We start from the raw sequence: 24893 nt of genomic DNA, 5'->3' as shown, positions 1-24893 counted from the left end.
AGTGAGCTCTATTTCCAGGCAAAATACAATCTTCTAAAATTAGTATTCCCCTAGGGCAACCCAAACCTGTGCTTCCTGGCATCATTTTTGCCAAAGTTTTTTTCTTGGACTATCGAACTGTACATTTGCTCTGGAGCACTGTACATTTGCTCTGGAGCACTAAATATCAACTGTGCAATTCTTACAGCTCAATAATTTTCATAACCAGTTGATCATCTAATTATGAGAGTAATATTGTACTCTGACATTTTCAAGACAGCCCTTTCCACACCAATCTGCATTATAATGCCTCCTTGAAAATTGTACTGAATTATATACTCAGCCTTGGCATTTCCTCATTAGATATTAGGTGAGTAAATGAGTTTATCTCTAGGAATATTTGGGGTCTAAAGTCCCTGTGTCATCCCTGAGGCAGCCAAACATGGGATGCAGTTGGACAGTGCAATCTGCGTTTTGATAATTTGTCTAAATCGTTATTTTCTGATCACTAAGGCTCATTGATCAGTTTTCATTGGTATTTTGATGGACCATTTTGCTGTCAGCCAAGGTGTTGAATTCTGTTGTCTCTACAGTTTATTGCAAAGAACATCATATGTTTGCACTCTTTCTCTTTCAAAGACCACCACATACTCAATGGCCTGTGTTTTTAGGCAATTGTTAGTAAAATCTGTCCCTAGCAAATGACCATTAATTGGGTTTTCTAATGCTTTGGGGACTTTTAAGATCAACAGAAACAAAAATTGTTATTTTAATTTAAATGTCACTTAAATTTCCCTACAGAGAAAAATTCTTTTTAGCAGCACACTAGTCTCAGCTCACCTCATCCCTGATCCCTGATACAAGGCTGAGTATAGAGCATGTCCCACTAAAATATTTAATGGATATAAGATGACGAGAGCCCTGCTGCGTATTAAAAATGGTAACATGCCAGCAAGGAAAAAAGGAAATAAAAAAGACAGTATTTTGCTGTGATTGGTCTAGAATTTATCATCTCCGGAGCTGGAGAGTGAGGGTGCATTGACTTGAGAAAGATGCAGAGAAATCCCTTGATTTGCCTCTCGCTCTCCTCCCCGCTGCAGAAGCTCAGTGTAAGCCCTACTACTCGGATTACTCCCGTTTCCGCCTCCTGATTCACCAGATGTGCACCAGCCACTACCTGGATCTGTTCATCACCGGCGTCATCGGCCTCAATGTCATCACCATGGCCATGGAGCACTACCAGCAGCCCAAGGTGCTGGGGCACACGGGGGGACGTGCAGAGCTGGGCTGGGCTGTGCTGCTGGGCAGGGTTAGGGCCAGGTGTGCTGTCGGCGTCCGCCTTTGCCAGGGGAGTGTAGCCATCCTACAGCCCCCAGCTCAATCCAGGGCTTTTGGTACAAGGGTCCCACTGCACCTCTCCCTTCTAGTTAAGTGCAAACTGACCACTTTGAGAATGGGACTGGGAGTGGGTTTGCTTGCTTTGCTAGATTGATCATCATTGATATCTTCCATTTCACTCAGGTTTTACACCCACCCTCTCCCCCCGCCACCCCCCCCGACCCTGCAAAAAAGAAAAAAAGAAGAGGGAAAAAGGAAAAATAATAGAAGAATTTGGGAAATGGGGTTTTTTGAAAGTTTCTTCTAAATCCCCAGTGTCCCTAGTTTTCACAGGAATTGGATTCCATGCTGGTCTTTAAAATGCATTTTCATATGTTAGTGTGCTTAATTCCTGGGTCTTTGTCATTCAGTGAAAATAAAAACAGCCTGTCCTGAGATGTCTTTTCTACATAAGAATGAAAGGGAAAGAGCTGCCTTTGCCACATAACTTGAATTAATTTTATTAGCTACATTCAGAATGAATAAATATAACACACAATAGGAGGAAACATTCTTTAAAATTAGACAGGATGTGGATACTTAATATTAAAAAAAAAAACACCCAAACAACTAAAACAAGTAAATGACAGGGGCAGGGGGAAATATTCTCCACTCTATCATAAGCCAAAAGTTAAAGGGAACTAGCCCAATTTATTTTTTCTGTCCAGGTCACCTTTAAGTACTCCGGAAGGCTCATTGCATGGTTCAGTTATTAGATTATGAAGCAGGTTGTTGGCAAAGGAGTCTGGGCTGGAGTCATTCTAGAGCACGTGTCTTACCGCAGTTGCTTTGCAGCTACATTTTCCCTTGTATTATAGAAGTGTTGGGCAGTTTTTCTTTTTCTTTAGAAAAATAACATTTTGTCTCTAAGCCTCTGGTATGCAGCGTCTGGCTAGTAAGTCCAAGCTTGGGTTATGCTGGGATGACAGCATGGTCAGAGTCATGCACATGCTTGAGTCCTGCTGAATTGGGGCATGGAAATCCCTTTAGACTGGATGATGGATGGCTGGGATCCTGAAGATATTTGAAGGCCAAATGTACCAAAGAGATTTATATCCAAACTAGTGATTTCTTGGTGCTGAAAGGGGTTGGTTTTTGGATATAGCAGGATGGCCTGGGGATGAGACCCCAGATGGAGATGCTGCAGCTCCTGGAGAGGAGGGAATGCTGCAGTGTGCAGAGAGGTGGCTTGAGTAAAGAGCTGCTGAGAAAAATCTGCTTCTGCCAGCTAAATGTGCTCATTTGCTGCAGAGCCCAAGTGCCCTGCAGTATGGCAGGGAGGCTTGCTCAGAGCCACAGCTTCCTTTGGCAGCTGGGCTTGTGCTTCTTGGTCACATGAGGTGATTTTTGTCCACGGATGCTGGAAGCTAAACTGTAGCACAAAGGCAGGGTACATGACTTAAACTCCTTCTGCTATGATTTCTCCCACTCAGGGATAGGTAAATGTTGGATTTGGTCTGTGAGCCCATCTCCCCTGTTCCCTAACACTGCCCTGGACATTGTTATTACCATGCTGTTTGCCAGCAGGGAGAAATTCAATGCACAGTACTTAAGAGGCTGTGAAGGATGCTGCTACCACAGTGTTCCTTCATGAGTGAGGCTTTTGGGGATAAAATCACTTCTGATGTAGCTTAATGCCTGACTGTGCAAGAGTTGTCCCAGCCAGCATGCACTTGGATTAAACACCAGACTGACTTCTTGCAGAGGGGAGGGGGGCAGAGGAAAATGCAAGGCACTTGCTTCCCCTGGCATGTCATCCCTCTGTTGCGCTCCTTGCCAAAAGCTCAAGGTGAGAAGTAATGCCAGGCTGTCACCAAGGAGCCATTTGGCCAGCACTTGCACAAATGGACAAGTGGGATGAAATTCAGCTCTCTGACAAAAGCACAAGAGGTCTTGTGCTGCTGAGAGCAGGAAATGCAGCAGCTCTTTCTGAGCACCCCAGCGATCCCAGCTGGGGCTGTGCTGCTGCTAGGGGAGGGAATTGTGCCTTGGGCCTATGTCAGCCCCTCCTGAGATTCTGTCACCAGGCAGCAAGTGTACTCCATGAATCCCTGGGACTTTTCCCTAGGACATTTCTCATCAGAGAGAGCCCGTGTTTGAAGATTTTTAACTGTAATGGATAACTGATGACACAAGAGTCAGGTTTGGAGGCAGCAAAGCACCTCTGCAGAGCTAACATCTAACCCAGTCCTGTGTCCACATCCCAGGTTCTTGATGAAGCCCTGAAGATTTGCAATTACATCTTCACCGTTATCTTTGTCATGGAATCTGTTTTCAAGCTTATTGCCTTTGGATTTCGCCGCTTCTTCCAAGACAGGTAACCAAAGATCCATTGTGATCACGAGGTGAGCAGCAGGCTCTGTGGAGAGCTGCCCACATTCCACGTCCTGAATTCCCGTGCTCTGGCCCATACTGTGAGTCTGACATGTATGAAGGCTTTTTGGAGTGACTGGTTGAAGGCTGGGTAGGAGGAGACATGGGATGTAAGCTGGAGGATGGGTTGTGCAGGCCAAGGAGTGTGATTGCACCATTTTGGCCCTTGGGAGCAGATGAAGGAGGGACAGATCTCCACCAAGCAGCCAGTTCTCTTCTCATGCCAGTTGCATGTCCATATAATCAAGGGAACTTGCTGAAGAGACAAAATTTATGTAAGAGGAAGAATCTATCCCTGAGTGAACACAAAAGAAAGAAAGAAAGAAAGAAAGAAAGAAAGAAAGAAAGAAAGAAAGAAAGAAAGAAAGAAAGAAAGAAAGAAAGAAAGGACCTCTTTTTAATGCAGATGAGGAGCAATAGATGACATTGTAACCTTTATCTAGATTTTCACTGTCTTACTTCACAAACACAAATCTTATGTCCTTGGTGGATCTTTCTCCCATTTTTGTCTTCTTCAATGTTAATACCAAAACCAGGGCACTAAGTAGGCCTTCACATGAGCCCTTCAGCAACCAGTGGATGGTTCCATCCCTGTCCCAACATTTTGTGTGTCCATGCTGGAATTAACAGTTTCTGCAGCCTGGCACAAATCCTTGGGGCCTTTCTTTCACCAACACAACTTTTTTTCTAAGGACTGTACATGGGGTCCTGTTCTCTCTGGGGCAGATGTCACATCGAGGTCCACAAATGTCATGTCTGGAAGTGGCTAGACAGACAACACAATGCCTCTCCTGAGGTTTGGAGTCTCTGCCTAAAAAACTTCCCAGCTTTTGTTCCTCTTTCCCCTCAGTCAAGGATATCTTTGGAATTGGCTGGTTTTCTAATGAGATGTATTAGTTATAATGATTTCATAACATCACTGCTTTTATATAATACCCTCAGAAAAATACTGCAGATTCATTTGAGTTCTCAAACCATTGAAATGACTGGAATTCGTGTGAAACAGGCTGCCTCCCATTGCCAGCTTCTTAGTAGACGTTAAACTTCACTTTTTGTTGTCTCCAGATGGAACCAATTAGATCTGGCAATTGTGCTACTGTCTATCATGGGCATCACTTTGGAAGAGATCGAGGTGAATGCTTCACTACCAATTAACCCCACGATTATCCGGATCATGAGGGTTCTCAGAATCGCCCGAGGTGAGAGGGATAAAGCAGAATTTACTTGTGCTTGAGGTATGTGCTTGGCACCAGGAGAGAGTTAAGCATTGAGAAACAGTCCTGGGGCACATCCCCATCATGATGTGCATATTTCTGGCATCACAGGCTGTAAACAAATGAAAGAACAATGGGGAAAAATACTTGTAAGGAGCCAAAAAGCTGAGCCAACTGACCATGTGTTTCTGCCTTAAGAGATCTTGAAGGCTGAGAGCTTAGAAATTAAAGAGAAGTAGCTGTGGCAGTAACTCCCAGAGATGTACCTGGGAAGATTGCTCCAGTCAAATCAAAGTCATCTCTAACAGGGATTAGAGAATACAAGCTTGAGTACATTGGCTTTAAAAGATGAGCATCTAATAATTTTAAATTCCCATGAGGCTTTACATCACACCGCTTGGTGACAAAGCATGCCTTGTCACACTGTACCCATCTGTCCCTTCAGACGTGTTCCCAAGTCAGGGAGCCAACTTCTTCAGGGATTGAAGAAGTTGATTTTTCAAAACAGGGAGGTGTCAGGGCCAAATGTTGAAGACGTAAAATGTGAGTGCTCAGGCCCTTAATGAAGTACTTCCAGGCCCTCCTGAAGGGTATTGTGCTCTGAGGAAGAATTGTTTTGATTACAGCCCTCATCTAAGCAGAGAAGGAGCTGGAGGAGAAATTAAATGCTGCTGTCTCAAGAGGGGTGAAAAGTGGGTTTTCTGTGCATTGGATCCCTTTCAGAATTAAAAATACATGCAGCTTCCAATTGGAAATGCAGCCTTCTGGAAGAGATGTGTAAATCATTCCTCAGTGAATCATGTACGAAAGTGGGTAGCCTATGGAAGTGGGAAAGTAGCCCCAGGGCTGGGAAAGGAACTGCTCATGATTACCAGAAGAAGGAGATGAGTCCAACACAGATAAAGTGGGGAAGGAAGAGCCAGGCAGAGTGATAACGCTTTCTCCAAGTCTCAAAGTAGGTGATGCTGCTATTCATGGGCTTTTGATAGTATCCAGGCAACAACAAATGATGTAAAAAGGCCAAGGACTGTAGCAGCTAATGGAGAACACTTGACAAGATTTCATGTTTCTCTTCCTATAATCTGTGGCTCCTGGGAGAGGGACTGAGTTTGTGCCTCTGTGCTAACACTGCCATTACCATACTGCAAATGTGTTTTCCACAGTGCTGAAGTTGCTGAAGATGGCTGTGGGGATGAGGGCCCTCCTGGACACCGTGATGCAAGCGCTGCCACAGGTAACCTACTGCCATATCAAACCAGAGCTCTTCTGCCCACAGCTCATTTTCTATTGCAGAGGAATGCTAATAATTTTATCTTTACTGTCATTAGAGAATCACATTTCCCTCCCGAAGCACTGAGATACAGTCCCCACATTGAGGTCATTTTTGCCCTGAAGCAATTTAAGTTTTGGAATAAAGAATACAGCAAGAAACAGGTCTGGAACAACAAAAAAAACATCAATGAATGTTCTCTTTTTTTTGTGTTTTTTCCCCCCATTTCTTTTTCTCTTTTCAGGTGGGAAATCTGGGCCTTCTCTTCATGTTGTTGTTTTTCATATTTGCAGCTCTTGGAGTGGAGCTGTTTGGAGACCTTGGTGAGTCTTCCTGTGCCAGTGGGAGGGGTGGGAATGGTGTTGGAGTGGGGGGTCTCACAGCTGTGCTTGGTCTTGCAGAGTGTGATGACACACACCCCTGCGAGGGGCTGGGACGGCATGCCACATTCAGGAACTTTGGGATGGCCTTCCTGACCCTATTCCGAGTATCCACAGGAGACAACTGGAATGGGATAATGAAGGTAAGTGTTAAGTTTTTGTCAGCGAGTGTATTGCTGTTCTAGATGTGGAATTTGCCAAATCTTCTCAGTTTTCTTCATGAAAGGACAACCCATTGCAGAACCCACTGTGGTTCATGCTGCAATCTCTTCACATCCCTCCATCTTAGTGTCATTGTTTAGTTGGTGTTAGGTGACAGGTTGGACTCGAGGATCTCCAAGGTCTTATTGAGCCTGGCTGATTCTGTGATCATTCCCCCCCTGTTTCCAGGACACACTGCGTGACTGTGACCAGGAGTCCACCTGTTACAACACCGTCATTTCCCCCATCTACTTCGTCTCCTTTGTGCTGACAGCCCAGTTTGTCCTGGTGAATGTGGTGATTGCGGTGCTCATGAAGCACTTGGAGGAGAGCAACAAGGAGGCAAAGGAGGAGGCAGAGCTTGAAGCAGAACTGGAGATGGAGATGAAGACCATCAGCACTGGCCAGCACAGCCCCTCAAACATCTTTGCGTGGACAGGCACCACCAGTGGAGACAGACCAGAGAACCCCGGCGGATTTACCAATCCCATGCAAATCAAGATGGATTCTCAGCTCTCACTAGCTTATCATACGGTGAGAATCTCTGTGAGGAGGGCTTGACCTGCATTTTTGTTGGGGAAGACTTGCATGAGTTGGTAGTGGAAGAGGCGTGTACCAGATGTTGTGGGCTTGTATTCCCTGCTGTCTGCTGCTGACGCTTTTGTGGTTTGGGAGCCAGTGCTGCAGGGAAGAGACAACAGGCAGCCTCCAGTCCACCTTGATGCATCTGTTTGGAGGAAAAGAGTTTTGCAATTTACTCTGGAGGTCAGCTCAAGCTACAGAGTTCAGAGCTAGCTCCAAATTTACTCTAATTCAGAGTTTTGACTGGTCCTTTGTGATAGCAAAATCATGAGCGTAATGTGTTTGCTTTTCTAATACAGACCATGAGCCCCAACATAAAAGAGGAATAAAACTTGCTAATCTTTGCTTCAGTATTAAATTTGTTTTATGTAACCTCAATTTAATATCCATCCCCACAGTCAGGCTTGTAAGAAAAGATTCTCTTAACAGTAGAATAATCCAGAGGAGACTCAAACCTGAGCTCACCAGAGCTGGTGGCAGAACTCCCACTAGCAGCAACATAGGTGTAATGTGGGAGCTGCTATGAGATGCACCACGTCTCCCTAAAGCACAGTTTTTGGATGAAGACTCAGTTTGAGGAATGAGAGGTGAGATCAAGCCCCAGACAAGTTATCTGGGAGGTCACTGAGCTGAAATTACTCAGGAAATACAGTCCAGCCTTTTTTTAGTCTTAGCTGATTGCAGATTGGGTTAAACTCTCTGCAGACCTCATTAACTTTTATTACATCATGATTTCACAACAGCATATCTTGGCCGCAGCCTGGGGTAGACTAATGCATATTCTAATGCATGAAAAACTAATTTATGATTTTTAGTCCAAGGGTGAAAGAGAGTAAATCCCCGCTTAATCTTTGTTTCAGTTCCTAAGCTACTGGAAATTTCTGGTGCCATTAGAATCTCTGATGAATAAGATAGAGTCCAAAGCTGCTCTTTGGCTCAGGAAAAAGGACTTCAGGGCCCTATGGGGAAATCCAGATTTACTACGTCCTCTAGGAAGAAACAACGCATCCCAACTGGTGCTGTATGTGTTGAACAGAGTTCTGGCAAACTGTCCTCAGCCTTGTTGTCCTGCACCAGCACTGAAACTGGCAAAAAAGAGAAATTGCAAAATTGTGAGACAAAGCAGTCAGAATGATACCCTCACTCTGCAGTTTGTTAAACCTGCCCTCTCTGAAGGCGGCCTGGGAAGGGGTTTATTCCAGTAATAGCCTTCAGAGTGTGTTTCTTGCTCTTTCCCTCAAACAGAAGCCTCAAAAACCACCAGGAGATCTTATTCTGACTATTTATTTACCCAACCAAAATCTTCAGGACAGATCTGATGCTTGAGCTTGATAGCAGAGGAATACAACTCCCAGGACACTGCCCTGCAATGACAGCATGCTCTTTTGCTTGCCTCATTCCCGGGATTTTTGCGCTGTGTGCTGTTTGACTGTAGCGCTGGTCCTCATCTCATTGTATGCGTTGGGCATTCCCCACATGGAAGGTGCACCCTGAAATCACTGCCCTGCTGCCTGCAAAAGCCAGTCCCTGCTCTGTACAACCCCAGTGCTGTGGCCAGCTGGTTTAACATTGGCCAGAGCGCTGGGGGCACCTCAGCCCACGTCTGGCACATGAATTAGTGACCTGTGTCCATCCTGCTCAGTTGCAGCTTCCATGGACAGGACACTCAGCTTCTCTTCAGTCAGGTTATTTTCATTTCTGTGCCTTCTGGATATGGCGTCAAGTATTAGGTCCTGCAGCTCAAAAGCATGGACCATGTGTGTAGAAGTCTTGCAGCAAGTAGTGTCCTGTTGAAGTTGACAGCACCAATGGAAAAATGCTGCTCAGCCCCTAGAAATGACTGGCCATGTTTGATGAGAGGGAGATTGTCCCCAAGAAGGGCCCTGGGTGGGAGCAGCCATGGTCTTGGGGCAGTTGCCCCATCTCTTGTAATGTCTGGGAAAGCTGTCTCTGCTCACCGTGATATTACTGCACTGTTCTCTCTCCTTTTCTCCTGTCCCATTGTTCCTGTTACTGCTGTTCTCCTTGAATGTTTCCACCTTTTTCCCCCCTTCTATTTTTTTCTCTCATTTTGTTCATTGGGTTTGATATGCTGTCCTTTTTTTCTTTCTGTCTCCATCCCTCGCCTTTTTCCTCCTCTCTTTTTGGCTTGCTCTCTCTCTCTGCATGCTATACACCACCCTTCCTAGGAAAGGCACTTGTTTGATACCATATCACTGCTGATCCAGGAATCTCTGGAAGGAGAGCTGAAGCTGATGGACAACCTGTCAGGCTCTGTGTGCCATCATTATGCCCTCCCAGCTCCCGAATATTACAACTCTGAGAACCAGGTTAATATTCCTAATTTCCTGCAAAGTCTCCATTCAAACTCAATTTGACTGAGACCTTTAACAGCAAGTTAAAGTTCTTTATGTAATGCAGTCACAGGGATTGGGAAGCATAAGTCACTTTGGCTTTTTCTGTGGGAGTAGATGATGTTGTCTATCAATGCAAGAGGAAGAGAACATGCTTGGACTTTCCCTTTCCCCTTTCAACACAGTAAGAATTTTTTCATTGGGATTTACAATTCATGGGTGTTAGAGGGGAAATGTGCAAAATTCCATCTCCATCCTTCAGTGTGGTTCTTATATTTGGCTTCCTGCTCCTAAGCAGGGCTCCACAGCAATGCCAGGGAATGTCTGCAGAGCCTGCAGTGTGAGGTTTTCTCAGAGCAGAGCCTGAGTTGTGGGGTTCATCAGATGATCTCTGTGTTCTGTGCCTACTTGTACTTCATGAAAATCCAGTTTTGAAAGGTTTTCCTAAGGAGCCCTCTTGAAATGGGTCACTGTAAACTAGATCCTCATCTCTGATCTAGTGGATTTGGGAGGGGAGGCAGCCCTTAATGATGCACAGAGTAACTGTATGCTCCAGTGCTTTATCAAGCAGACAGTGCTTGTTTAAAATTAGTCCACTTATTTCCTAGAATAAAATACCTACTTTTTAAAGTGCATTGTTCTTTAGAGCAAATATTTTCCCTAAAAGACAGCAGTGACCATGATAGCAATTCAAGCACACCTATTTTTTGCTGCAGTTGGAATTGAGCAAATTCCATATTTCTTGATCTATTCCCCCCTATCCCCCCCCACCAACGTCATCTAAAAATAGCACAAGTCTTCATGTTAAATCAGTGTGCTTGTTTATGAGCTCACTGACACTCTAAATTACCCAACTTTTGATGGTTCATTAGAGGAAAGGAACAAGCTTAGGTAAAATGAAATCCTACTGCAGATCTTTATATAGCAGGATAACATGTCTCCCTCTGATTGCTCCATATTGCATCCCAGGGTCCATTAAGCTATAGGAAGTGGTTGTCTCTAATAATTGCCAGAGGAATAGAGATTGTAGCTTTGGCAGGGAAGACAGAGGGTCAGTAGGAAACTCAGTGAGAGCTGGTTGAAAATGTTTTGTCACAACATTTTTCATCAGAAAGTGCTGCTGCAGCAAAAAAAAATTGGGTTTGTTCTGACATTTCTGTAATGAAAAAATACATCATTCCTGCTTGCAATGGCTTTTTCTTTTAAAATTTGAGCATCCCCCACCCCCTGTCTATAATTAAAACTGGTCTAAATCAGTTAGGTGTTTCCAACAAAATGTTTTGACAGCTTCAAACTCAATTTTGGATTTAGGAAGGCTGAAGTGGGGTGATGTTTTGTTTACATTTTGGCTTTTCTGTTCACACCATTTGTCATGTTCTCAGGCAACTCAGGAATTTAGAGCAGCGCTGGGACTTGCTGAAAGCAACCTGATTAATAGCAGCTCCCAGCAGGGCAGTTCCAGCAGGCAGGAGCTGCTGGAGTCCACCAGGCTGCTGGACAGCTTTTTCCTGGCTCTGGTTGGTGGGTCCCTCTTAGGGATTCCTGTCCTAAGGCTGGCAGCCTTCACAGTGATGCCTTTTAGGGGAGCCTCATATTAAATCAGGGGCTCCAAATCATCTCTCTTATCCCTTGCCAGCAGATAAGTGTGCTAGAAGAGATATCAGAGCTGAGGTTAGATGAGAGGAGTCTGTCCCTCTTACTTATCTCAGCTGAATTTTGAGCCTCTCCAGGCTCACTCATCGCTGGGCTTGTTCCGTCCTGTGGCTGCCATTTCTAAGAGTGAGAAAACACAGTCCTTTGACAACTTCAATGCAAGAGATCTGGGCCTCTCTGTTTTCTCTTGGAAGATTTATTGCTGCTGAAAGACTTTTCAAGCACAGAAGATGGCAAAAAAAATGCACAGTGAGAAATGAAAAGGAAGCACCTGGGACTTACCTGGAGCAGGCAGCCCCTGCGAGCATGAGCTGAGTTTGGAGGTTACCTGGTGAATGCCATTCCTGGTGTCATAAGCACTGTGTCCAGGGAGGGGGTCTGGGGAGAACTGAGCCTGCTGCAGGGCAGACACCCCCTCTGTTACAGGGCTTGCAAGGGTTGCAGAGTGAAGAGAGAAGTGAGAATGTTGACCTCATGTTCAGAAGGCTTGATTTATTATTTTATGATATATATTACATTATAACTATACTAAAAAGAATAGAGAGGAAAGTTCTCAGAAGGCTAGCTAAGCTAAGAATAGAAAAGGAATGAATAACAAAGGTCTGTGTCCTGGCAGAAAGCAAGAACAGCTCTGCCCTGAGTGGTCAGTAAATCCAAACATCCACAAGAAACTAATCACAGATTCACCTGTTGCATTCCACAGCAGCAGATAACCATTGTTTACATTTTGTTGCTGAGGCCACAGCTTCTCAGAAGGGAGAAAAATCCTAAAGAAGGAATTTTTCACAAAAGATGTCTGTGACATCCCTCTTACAGTGCCTGGCAGCAGAACTGCTGCTCTGGGGGAGATGCCACTTGGCCTCTTTCCCCCCTCTTTTTCCTCCAAAATCTGAAGTGAGATTTTCACATTTCTTATAAAAAGACTTCTGTGTCTAGGGAGAGAGCTTCATCAATGATTTGAGGCCATTCATAGATTGTTTGAATGTCTTCAGTGGGGATCCATGTGCACAAGATCCATGAAAACGGGAATGTGGCTGTGTAGAGCCGATTCCCAAGTCAGCAGAGCCTGCAGTGTGAGGTTTTCTCAGAGCAGAGCCTGAGTTGTGGGGTTCATCAGATGATCTCTGTGTTCTGTGCCTACTTGTACTTCATGAAAATCCAGTTTTGAAAGGTTTTCCTAAGGAGCCCTCTTGAAATGGGTCACTGTAAACTAGATCCTCATCTCTGATCTAGTGGATTTGGGAGGGGAGGCAGCCCTTAATGATGCCCAGAGTAACTGTGTGCTCCAGTGCCAGAGGAGACAGCTGGGACCAGGTCTGAGGGGCATTTGGGGGCTGAAAAAAGCATTTGGCTGTTTTAGTAGGTCAGTTTTTGGTGCCACTGGTGTCACTGGCTTATAGCCAGCCAAAATGAGCTGAAAGCACCAGAAAGGTGTTTGCTGACCAAAATACAGTTTTAAGTTTCTCCCTGTGCCCTTTTATCTGTGAGGAAGTGAATTATGGTCCCACCTGCCTCTTGGAGGGAAGGGGGACTGGCAGGGGAAAGTGGTCCCTGCAGCCTCCCTGGGGCACAGGGAAAGGCACACTCCATACCCCACCCAAAAATGTGGTTTCGTTGTTGGGGAGTCTTTGGAGACTCAACAAGTTTATCTTAGAAACCAGGATGGTTATTGGGGGGAACAACTTCAGAGAAATCAGATCTTGGGGGAACAACTTCAGAGAAATCAGATCTTGAGACCTCTTGTATTTGATCACAGCCAAGAGGATTAATCTCTCTATTATGAGAGCAGTGTTACTTTTGCTTATTCGTGTAGACAGAAGAACCACAAAATACAATGCTAGCATTAGTGTATGGTTTTAAACCCTCTCCTGGATCCTTGGTAAGCACTAAAGTATGAATGTCCCGCTCCTTTTTTAATTTCTTCATTATATTTAATTTCTTTAATGTTCTGTCCCTGGTAACAATGTGTATGATGTAGCTCTCCCACTGCAGGGATATTGCTTTGGTGTCTAGAAGTATTTAGATTATGATACTTTTTTTTTTCTTTGTTTAATTTTCTTTTCCAAAAGATTTGTGTCCTTATGTTTCTTATGTTTAATCATTTCTCCCTTTAGATCCCTCTAGCTGAGATGGAGGCTCTGTCTCTGACGTCAGATATTCTCTCTGAAAAGTCCTGGTCCTTAGCTCTGACGGATGACTCTTTTCCTGATGACATTAACACACACTTACTTAATGCTCTGGAAAGCAATGTACATACACTGGTCACTGTGTAGTCTGATGTTTACAGGGTTCGAAATACTGCTCCCATCTCTCTGCACCTGCCTAATGGCATTTCCAGTTCCAGCCCCTTCCCAAATAGCACCAACCTCTTCCCTGAACAGGATGCTGTCCTTAATGCCATTAGGTCCTGGGTTTGTCACTCTTGTCCACAATCTTGGCTCCTTGTGAGGAATGAGTGGTTATTTAAATTTTTCTTTTGCTGTCTTATGTATAAACAATGTGTTTTCTACAAGTAAAATAAGTGGTAAAAATAAAGAGGCTTTGGAAAGCAGCAAGGTTGAAATTTCCTCCCCATCTGAAACAAATCAGTGATGAGCTAATGACCCATGTCCTCTGCTGAAGGGTCAGCCCCAGCACTTGGATTTGGAGTGGATTTTTGTCATTATGAACACAGGCACCACAAGGCTTTTTGCATGATTGGTGCCAGACCGCTTCTTTTACAAATATCAAATGGGGATCTCTCCAAGATGATACTTGTTTTGCAAATTATTTCTGCCAGCCACTATGCTGAAAAAAAAAATTTAAAATTTGACTATTCAGTGTTTTTTTGACTGACATAACCAGTATTTTGAACCCTGCCTTCACCATCTCCTCTTTGAAACATTAGACATTTTTAGCTGTGTAACAGTCAAGTGTTTTTTTTCTGCTGTACAACAGACATAACTCCTTTCTCAAAATTTTAGATCATTCTTGTTTTCTTTGTTGTTGTTCATGTACCTTTGGATGTTTGTGTTGTTCATAAATTTTCTGCCATATTAGTTGACTGTCATCCTAATTAGCACTTATTTGAGAAAAATTTCTTAAACCGTGACAATATTTCCCATCATGCTTCATGGCATCCTGTGCAAAAGATTTTGTGGACTCCATTTTATTTCTTTTATGAGGCTTTTTGTTTCAAAATTAGTGGGGAGAGTTGGACAGAGGAGAAACCCTCCTAGTTTTGAATCAGGTTAGACAACCTTGTTTGACAGCACTGCAAAGTCTCAAAGGTACAGTCAGGAAAGATGTTTTTTCTCCCCTCTCCAAAAAAAAAAGCAAAACTGTGTTGAACAAAGGGTTTTGTGAATTTTTATCCATACCAAAAAGTTTTTGGTCACAACAGTCACCCAACCCCCTGAAAAACTGCAAGCTTTCATTGAAATATCTTCTAAATGCAATATTTTTACACTTCATTTAGATGTGGCTTTAGTTGAAAAATATTTGGATTGGGGTTTTTTTTGTTTGTTTGGTTGGTTGGCTTGGTTTTTTGGTTTTGTATTGTTTTTGGGTTTGTTTTTTGGTCTGTTTTTTTTGGGTTTTTTGGGTTTTTTTGTTTCAAGGAAAATTTGGATTTTATTTTCAGTCAAGCCAAAACAACATGTTTTTCAAAAGTACCACTGAACCAAAAAGTCATGTGCTCCCACTGCTCTGTAGCCTGACCTGGGAAGATCATTTTGCAGCCGTTTTCAATGGTTTTCATGAATTTCACTCATGAAATTTGCCCCAAGATCATCCAAAAGAGGAAATAACCCATATTGGATCCAGATGAACCTAACGGTTCACTGAAGGTTGTATTTGGATGGGATCTCAGATCCAAGTTCTCATGTTCAGATTCAGATGAGTCTGAGTTTGAGATCTCAGGTTTCAGGTCACCTTTTCTGCTGTAAGCTCAGTAGTGTGACAGCAGAGCAGCATGAAGTGGGTACAAAGGGAAGGCAGGGAGGGACAGAGGGGTTCCCAAATCCAAACTCAGCTTTACCAGCACAGGTTTTGCTCTCCTTCCCCAAGCTGTATCAGGACATTGCAGTCTCCCTTATCTAGTCTGTGTCCAAGCTCTATCCAAATCAGCAGTTTCCCAAGGACTGAAACAAATGCTGTGTGGCAGTGCAGACCTGTTTCGTTCATTAAATTTGAAACAGCGATCTCCTTTATTCTTTTTGCAAATTCCTTTTAATCTCATCCTGTTTCTTATGCAAATAAATGCCATAATGAAATTTTGTTTTTATGACTGAAGGATAGAGTTGGGATCAAAAAAATCTGTGTTGATTCCAGAAAACCTGTAATGCACTGAGTGAAGGGAAAATTTTTCAGAAAATAAGATCTAAAGTTTTCCAAAAATGATCAGCCAAATACTGTACTAGACTACAATGGCACAAACTTATTCCTGTGTTTTTCACTTGAGACATTTTAACAATTAAATAATTGTTTCATTAGAAATACACCGGGAAGATGACTTTGCTTCCATTTTTGCTAATACTCTCCATGACAATAACACCCAAGAACATTTGTGGGATGGAGATATTTTCTTATTAAATCAGAGGTGAATCTACTCAATATTGCCTCTGGGGCTGCCCATTCCAAGAGTTTCTTTGGCTGTAAAAAGTCCACAATCAACATATATACAATAACCCTTGCTTGCATTAGATCCCTTCTAATTAGAGAATGGCTTTCACCCTGAAGCGGTAGGTTTAGATATCCTTTTCAATAAAATAGGTTTAGCTATTCATTATGTGAGAAGAAAATCCAATAAAATTGTGCTGTGAGCCAGAACAGCAAATATTTTTATAAACTAGTTTTTGCATTTGGATTGGGGTTCTTTTGTTTGTTTTTCTTTCTTTTATTGTTAAAAGAGGAAACTGCTCACCTTTGCAAAAGCCTGTCTTGCTGAGCAGGGCACCTAGAGAGAGTCAGAGTTCTGCCAAGCATGTGACCTTTGCTGACCTTGAGGCATGATGCCTTCTTTGCATATCTCTGAAATAGTCATGGTTTATTCCTGCGTTGTGGCTTCCTGTTTCTGTGGCCCATTGTGTGAGAGTTTACTGACAACCCCGACAAAGGGGGATGGCTCCCTCATAGCTCCATTTGTGCCCCCTGTGCATGCCCATCGTGCCATCCTGGTTGCAATGGCTGTCACTCGCGTTTCTGGGTACTTCCCCTCTTTCCCCCCCTTCCACCCCTGCCTTCCTCACGTTTTTGTTCCCCTCAGGCCGCTCTCCGCTGCAGGGACGACGCGCTGACGCTGTCCCCCAGCAAGGACCTGCTGAGCGTGAGGAAGCCCTCGGTGGGACGCACGCACTCCCTGCCCAACGACAGCTACATGTTCCAGCCGCCCTACTCCAGCCCCGGCCCGGCCTCGCTGGGCAACAGGAAACCAGCACACCACAAGTCCCAGTCAGGTACACCTCTGTCACCCGTGGCAAGAGCAGGATTCTCCAATGGGGCAAGAGCTGTGGTTTCCCACGCTCTTCAGCAGGGAGGAGAAAATTGCCACTGGTTTCCAGTCGTGTGTTTAGACCTGTGGAATGGCTGTCAAAAGACCCTCCACAATTTACAACGCCCTGTTTAAGATAACTCCTTTCCTCAGAATTTTTTGACAATGTGACATTGGCCTGGCTCAACACTGATTGTCTCCTGCCTGGTTCCCTAAGGTTACAGTCCCTACAGCCTGGGCTCCATCTGTCCCACCAGGCCCCAGAGGAGAAATCCCACTAGAGATTATATTATAGAGAAATTAGTAGTAGAGATTATAATATAGAGAAATATTTCCTCCTGTCTGCTTTTTGCAGCAGTACCTGTTCAGAACCTCTGTCTGGGAACATCTGTGAAAGATGGGAAGAAGGTGTCTCTAAATGCCTGTAAAATGGACATAAATGTGCTGAATTGAGAGACATGTTGGCGTGAGATGAATGGGAAAATGAGAGAGTGTGGAATTCTTCTTCCCAGTGTGCATGGTTGGGATATACATCTTGGAGCTAAATTCAGAGATATTCTTAGGTACAGGGAGGGCTCTCCCTGCCTGCACCTCTGTCCCTGTGCTTGTCTCTGTGCCCCCAGTTCTTCTGCCTGCCAGGGGTTACCTGGGGCTGGGAAGTGAATGGAGCCACCTTTAATTTGTCTGTACATGCCATCATTTTAGAAATTTGTCACCAATAAGACAGTGAAGTTTTTACAAGCATTGCCATTTGAAAGCCTCTAAGCAAAACATAATTTCAGCAATGTTCAGAATGGTAGGAGATTTGAAGATTTGAACAGATTAGAAATAAGATGTTGAAATTTGCATAGTAATAAGAATTTGGATGAATAGCTACTGTTGAACAGAAGCAAAAAAAAATGTGAGCACAAGGAAGGAAGATGAATCTGGTGTTCTGAGAAATCTCTGCCACAATACACAATTTTCAAGGTCAAGAGTGGTGTTTTGAAGAACCTGTTTGCACATAATGCTAATGGTGCAGCTAAAATCCCATTGAAAGCAATAGCAAATCTCCCATTACCTTCAGCTGAGCTAGACTTTATGGGTCTCTGTAACAGTCAAGAAATTCCTGGCCATATGAAAGAATCATGTTTGCTGCAGAGGGAATTTCCAGTGCTTCATTGTTGACCTTTACTTGTATTTGTACTGTCTTGAACAAAAATTACATCAGCAATGGACTGGGTAATTTATGAGTCCCTTCTTTTTCAAAATTTCACTTCCCAGTTTCAGTTTGGAGAACCTGAATAGCCCTATCTGACAGCCCTGGCTTTTTGGGGACAGGCATTGCACCCTTGTAAATCCACAGGAACAACTGTTCCACTGAGGTGTATCAGAAATGCTTTGGAAAGGTAAAGCTGATGTCACAATAGGCAATTAAACCTTTTGTGTTTTCCTCCTGCTGGTGAAATTCCAATCATCTTCAGCAGGCCATAGTGCTGGGAGGTGTGTAAGGTCCCCACATTCTGACATATCACTGTCCTCTTCCATCTACAATGTCACTGCTTTTGAGGGTGATGGAAGTCACCACCACCTGTTTACAGTTTGTAATATTATAGAGTGCAGTGAAGAAGGAAAAGGTGCCAGGCATATCTAATAAATCACCACAACCAAGCCACAATATTTCAAGCTGAGAAGGTTTTGTTGTCAGAAACACTGGCACTCGCAGGAGGCATTTGTTTGAATACTCCTTGGTAATGGGGCTGTTGCTCTGGGAAAGATTCCAGGACAAATGAGATTCTCTGGGATGCAGTCCAGATTAAATGAATTGTTTTGAAAAACATTGAGCCTGTGTGTGAGGGGAGCACACAGAGTTTCAAACCTTTTAGAAGTAGTAGCCAGCAACCATGAAGGGTCAGGAAGAGGTTGGAGAGTATGTGTTTCCTTCTTCTGGGAGGCTTTGTAAAACCAGCCTTGAGAGCTGCCAGGTGCTGTTCCCTTTCACTTCATTTCCAGTGTGTGCATGCTGGTTTGGAGATCCCAGCAGTTCAGGCATGGGGACACCTTCAGCCTTTCAAAGTCAGATGTTTGCAGTGCTCAGAAGTGAGGCTGCCTGCGCAGTTATTGGCCCAAAAGCAGAGATGCAGGAATTGCCAGTTCAGATGAACTTGCAGTTCCTTGTCTTCTGCTCTCAACAGGAGCTAGTCCCAGTTGTATCAGGGGAAAATGCCAAGAAAAATGAAATAATAGACAATGCTGGAGTAATTTATTAGTAGATGGGAGGTTTTTTCCCAGTTCTGGAGAGCCAATTGCTGAATTCAGTGGTTTCGCTGTGCCTGTCTGATCCAAAGTGCAGCAGATCAGTTTCCCCTGGGAGGTCACTGAGGTTGGGACACAGCCCCTGGATGAACACGTCCCATTTCTGCCTCTTCTCCCCCTTGCAAGGTTCGAAGGCATCGGTGCAGTCGCAGCCGGCAGACACCAGCTCCCTCCTGCAAATCCCAAAGGAACATTTCCACCATGTGAGAGCTCACGAGCACTTGGTGGGGGACAGCAAGCCCCGGGTCTCGCAGCAGGCACACTCCCCTTCTGCTGAAAGGCTGCTCCGCAGACAGGTAAGCAGAGTTATGGTCATAAACCTGCTGGGCTTTTATATTGATGCATTTCCTGCTTAACCATGCTTTAAATTCAAGGAGGGATTCACAGAGAAACCTCCAGAGAACTGTAATTCTCCTGCAGAAATAACAAAATGGTTGGTGGTTTTTGATCTGAAAGCCACCCAGGAGTCTCCAAAGAACGTGCATTATGAGTATCATGTCCTTTGGCAACATGCCTAAATGTTCTCCACATTGTTAGTGCTTTATTTTTTTTAATCCCCTTCATAAATGCAGCCAAATGCTCCTTAGGGGCTTGTTGGGGTTGAGGAACTCATTCTCAACTGCTGTGATTTTTCTGGTGCTTGAAAGGACACAAGGATTGCAGGCTCCATCCCAGGCCAGCCCTCCTCTGACTCCTCTTGTTTTCCAAAAGAGGTGTTTCATGGAAATCGGTTATCTCATATGCATCCATCATGAGATGCATGCTAGTTTTACAGTGAGAATTGAAAATTAAAATATTTTTTCATCAACTGTGAGCTTTTAAAAAGTTTGACTTTATGCACAGCAGAACATGTTTTATTTTGTAGCCAGTTTTATCTCTGGTTTTTGCCTGGCATTGATTTAAATCCTGATTCAGTCAAAGATCTAAGGGATCTAATCAAAGATTCCAGTCTGGTTGATTGGAAGCATAAGTTTAGACTTATCTTTTTTTAGTAAAATACTTAAACTTGTGCTTCACTCTCACATTTTTAAGCATATTTCAATGATTGTGCAGCTGGACCAGGACCAGAAGCACATCTGATTCAAAAACTCTGCTGTATTCAGTATTTCCATGCCTGATTTTACATACACAAAGGGGATCAGTTCTATTTTTTCAAAAGCAATTTCTTTCCTGTATAAAAATATTCCCATTTCTTTCATCTTTTAATCAACATTGACAAATTAGACAGTTGATTCATTAAGCTCTAAAAATGGATGTGAAGTACCAAGGTTAACAATTACATTAGTCTGTAGTACTAAATTGACATGAGAAATTCCTTGCATGTATTCATTTGCATGGGGTTGGCCAGCTATCCCAATCACCACTAATGGGGAAACTAATTGATGTCATGATTCCAGTTCATAACCACTCTCTCTTGCTTTCTAATGAATAGCAGACCCATCCTTTTGAAGCGATCTAGCCAGAATGAATTACTGTGTTAGCCATCTTCTCCAGTCTAATTTTGTTCACCTCTTTGATGGCTTCCTTTTGTAGACCTTTTCATAAGTTTAAGTCAATTTATTGTCCTCCTTTTCTCCCTCTCCCTGCTCCTTCAGTGGCATGAACATGCTCGTGGAGTGACATGTCAGAGAGCAAAGAGTTTTGTGGCAGTGAGCAGATACAGTCCATTGGCAAACCCATGAGGGGCTGCCTTGGGCAGGCTCCTGAGCAGCAAGGAGCTCCCAGTCTGGCTAATGAGAGCAGTGAGGTTTTTCTGGTGATGTTGCTGTTAGTGTTAATTGCAATCTAGATGGCCAGACACTGGGAAACTTGGTCCTTTAAACGGCAAAATTCCCTTTACAGCCGCAGCACTTCTGCTTGCTCAAGTGCTCTCTACTTGACTCCTTTTTATTGCTACCACTAGTATCTCACTAGCACATCAAATAGCCCAAACTGGCAAAGCAGTTTGGTTTTCAGTACCCAATTATCCTTATCTTTACATATACTGCATGCAATTCTGATTTGGATTTTTTTTTCCTTTTCCTTTTCCTTTTCCTTTTCCTTTTCCTTTTCCTTTTCCTTTTCCTTTTCCTTTTCCTTTTCCTTTTCCTTTTCCTTTTCCTTTTCCTTTTCCTTTTCCTTTTCCTTTTCCTCTTCCTCTTCCTCTTCCTCTTCCTCTTCCTCTTCCTCTTCCTCTTCCTCTTCCTCTTCCTTTTCTTCTTTCCACTCATGCCCTCTCCTCTCCTGAACCCATAATAGATAAACCTTGTCCATCACATACCTGGTCCTTGCACTTTCCCTGAACATTAAAACCTGTGTGTTTAACCTGCCTTTCCCTCCAGAGTGCTGGAGAGCAAGCACAGCCCCCACAGTAACGTCCAGTTTAGACTCCGGGATGTTTGACAATTAGCGATGCACTTGCAGAGGAAGATGAGTGGATCGGATGCTTTGGGAAAACATTCGCGCTGAGGATTGTGCTCCTCGGCAGTGCATGGCACAAAGGCTTTTCTCCAGAGGAATTCTACCTGAAATTAAACCTATATTGATTTTGTAGTTCCAGGACTCTGTATCAAAGGTGTAGCCCACACCAAGCTGTGGCTGCTACAGGTGTACACCCCTCTGAGATGGCAGAGGGTCCTTTTATTTTTCAAACAAACCACTAAAACCAGTAAAACATTTGTACTGTTACTACTAACAACAACCACAGATGCCTGTATCATAGAGAAAGAAAGAGCTGGTGGTGACTAATACTGTCGTGGTGTGCAACACAGGTTGGTGTGCAAGCAAAAGTAATGACAACAATTACTTTTTGCTTCTGTATTCAACTTCTGTGTGGTCTGTGTCTCTTTTCAGGATATGAACATGATTTCTTCTCCCAAACACTCATTAAAACTACTGGTGCTGAGGACACCAGAATAACTTCACTCCTGACTGATTAGTTGCCAGCATTATGCTGTGAAATTTTAACTAGAAAGGATTCACCAGCACTGGATGAAATTGTTTGCCACATTAAATATTCTCTGAGCTGTCCCCATTGACAAAGGGAGCGCAATGTGCAGATGCTGCAATAGACTATGGTGTTTCTGTGCACACATGGACGCACTGCAGCTGATGAGAGCTTTGCTGGATAGAGATCATTTGGCTCAAATGATCCTTGTGGGACAATATTTATATAAAGTGTATGATCATTTTGGGGTGATTTGTCACAAAAGTATTCCTTAGCATGAGGAATTTCATAATTTCATCTCCTTACAGTTTTCTAAAGGATTGGGACCAAGTGTACACATCTCTTTCAAATTTCCCTGTGAAGATTTTTATCTTTAAGATCATTTAAAAGTCTTCTCAAATGGATACTCTGCCTTTAAGGGCCAGTTAATGTGGTTGATTTATAAAGCCTTTTGACAAGTGAAAAGGCAAAGCCTTCAAAACATGCCCAAGGTTCCTTCTGCCGGCGGGCACTGATGCTGTGTAAGGCTCCAGACAGCCAAGGCAAAATGTGCCTTAGGAAGCCTGAACTTAAGCATCAGAACGAATTGAAATAATTACAGATTATTATTAGTCCAGCTTTGGATTCCAGTGTTTCCAGCTTCTGCCATAAGGTGGTGCAGAGCTGTGGCTCCAGCCTAGGGATCAAAGCCAGGGACAGGCTGTTGCCTTGGTGCTGACACACAGCAGAGCTGCTCTGGTGTTGCTGGCTCTGGGGATCCTATTCCAGGCCCTCAGCATCACCTGAGCTAGAGAAGGGAATACACAGGCTCACTTGCACATCTTTCTCTCCTGATCTCCTGTGCTGCTGAAATTATTGAGGGCTTTGCTGTAGACCTTCATCCTTTGCATAACAAGAACATGAGTAAGTTTGGGTGGGGGCACTCTGGTTTTGCAGCCCTCCATCCTTAGAGGAGAAAGCTAAAGCTAAAGCTAAACCATTTAGGAAAAGTGAAGGGCTGTCACACAGGGACAAACGCACAGATCCCTGACAATGAGAACTGGTAGAACCCACAACACAGGTTGTTATAGCAGTCAATGGGTCTGTGCTGAGGGATCTCAGCAGAGCTGAGTGCCCTGTAAATGCTGTGCCTTGCCTGTACTAACCTTTGTTTGGTCTGTCTCTCTCACCTGGCAACTCCTCTCCTCCCCAACCCCTCTGCGCTCTGATACAGATGGCTATAAGGAATGACTCTCTGGATAGCAAGGAGAATCTCCACACCGAGGTGAGTGAACTCTCTGACCCAAATGCTCCCACTGTGCCCAAGGAGGAGTCACCAGTGGCTCTGATGCCCTCAGAAGTGAATGAGTTGGCTGCCTGGAGTCGGGCGAGCGTCCATACGCAGCAGCATTCCCACAATCAGTATAATATTTCAAAGCAGGCACCAGCATCCTGTGCTTGTGCAGACTCGTATCAGGAGACCCCTGAAGACTCAATGGACCAAGAAGTATCTGAAATAAACAGCTCCTTGGAGCCTTTCACTTCAGAAACTTGCACAGCCTCGAGTGCCTGTTCGGAGGGTCAGCCTCTCACACCTAAGAGGAACGTGGGCAATACTGGCAACGCGGTACTGAAGGACCTGAAGAAATATCACAGTGTAGACACCCAGGGTCTGCTAAAAAAACCACCCTCTTGGTTAGATGATCAAAGGAGACATTCAATAGAGATTTGTTCCATAGAAAACAGCCCTCAGCACCATTCCACGTCCAGCTCTTCTGGCTTTATAAGTCAGGTGGTGAGTGAAATGGAATGCTTGCAAGGTACGCGGCAGAAGAAGAAACTGAGCCCTCCTTGTATATCTATAGATCCACCTGATGGGCAGAGTTTGGTACCTAGGGGACCCCACAGCATCTCACCTGCCAGTGGAGACGTTTGCTTGAGGAGGCGTGCTCCATCCTGTGAGTCCAAGGATTCAGTGGATATAGGGGATTCACTGCTTCCAGACAGTATGGCAACATCTCCTACCCCAAAGAAAGACTTGTTGACACTTCCTAGCTTTTCCTTTGATCAAACGGAAATGGACCCCTGAGTTATTTTTCTGTTGGTGCCAAATGTCTTCTTCCTTTCATGTAATAGAAAAAAAATCTTAAAAACTCTGTACTCCAAAATGGCACTGGGTAAAAAATTTCCAAAGAAAGATTAAAGAACCAGCTGGTTAAAAGAGTGGTTAACCTATATCACGCTTACTTAAGCATATGTTCTGCTTAGGTAAAAGCAATACAATGTGCAGAATCTATATGTATATTATATTTTATTAAATTAATTGAATCTAGTATCATGGGATGTAGTACATTTTGTGACTAAAGACTCATTTAATTTTCTTCTATTTTATGTATCTCGGAATATTTCTGAGATAAAGTTGGTTTTTATGAATATTTTAACCTAAAAAGTATATATTTATTCCCTTCTCTTTTTGTTTTGTTTTGTTTGGGTTTCATTTTGTTTTGCAAAGCACACAATGTAGCCAATTAGTGCATTACAGAGGAAATGTATCCCACAGTCAGCAGTAAATAAGGATTATTTAATGTAATATATTTTTCCCCTTGAACTTCAATGATATTCTGGGAAAACAATTGTTTGTGTAGTACAGAAAAGCAGTTGCAATTTTTAAACAAAATATTCCAATCTTGCATTAAATTGACATTCAGAGTATGAAAGCAAGTGCTCAGACCCAGGAAGGTCCAACATGCTGATGTCTGAAGATGGTGAAGGCAGAGCCATTTAACAATACAAGATACTGAATTATGAAAGGATCATAGTGGATGTTATAGATCATCCAC

The 24893-nt window shown here is 43.6% G+C and overlaps 1 protein-coding gene across 17 annotated transcripts in view; it reads left to right on the top strand.

Moving 5' to 3' along the window:
* CACNA1G (calcium voltage-gated channel subunit alpha1 G) overlaps positions 1-24386 on the top strand; it is a 143548-nt gene extending 119162 nt beyond the window's left edge. For 10 of the 17 annotated variants that reach the window (XM_064728318.1, XM_064728320.1, XM_064728317.1 and 7 more), the window contains 12 exons: positions 1080-1231; positions 3564-3673; positions 4795-4928; positions 6107-6177; positions 6458-6536; positions 6615-6736; positions 6984-7328; positions 9566-9706; positions 13498-13632; positions 16629-16818; positions 19275-19444; positions 23288-24386. In XM_064728318.1, coding sequence (XP_064584388.1) covers positions 1080-1231; positions 3564-3673; positions 4795-4928; positions 6107-6177; positions 6458-6536; positions 6615-6736; positions 6984-7328; positions 9566-9706; positions 13498-13632; positions 16629-16818; positions 19275-19444; positions 23288-24142 — 2504 coding nt within the window. In that variant the 3' untranslated portion in view covers positions 24143-24386. The remainder of the gene's footprint in view (positions 1-1079; positions 1232-3563; positions 3674-4794; positions 4929-6106; positions 6178-6457; positions 6537-6614; positions 6737-6983; positions 7329-9565; positions 9707-13497; positions 13633-16628; positions 16819-19274; positions 19445-23287) is intronic. The other 7 variants (XM_064728325.1, XM_064728319.1, XM_064728322.1 and 4 more) reach the window with 6 other exon arrangements.
* The last annotated feature ends 507 nt before the right edge of the window (positions 24387-24893 follow it).

Source organism: Zonotrichia leucophrys, chromosome 18, assembly GCF_028769735.1.
Source record: "Zonotrichia leucophrys gambelii isolate GWCS_2022_RI chromosome 18, RI_Zleu_2.0, whole genome shotgun sequence".
In the NCBI taxonomy this organism is placed as follows: domain Eukaryota; kingdom Metazoa; phylum Chordata; class Aves; order Passeriformes; family Passerellidae; genus Zonotrichia; species Zonotrichia leucophrys.
The sequence above is the reverse complement of the archived record's forward strand: the minus strand, read 5'-3'. Positions and strand labels throughout refer to the sequence as shown.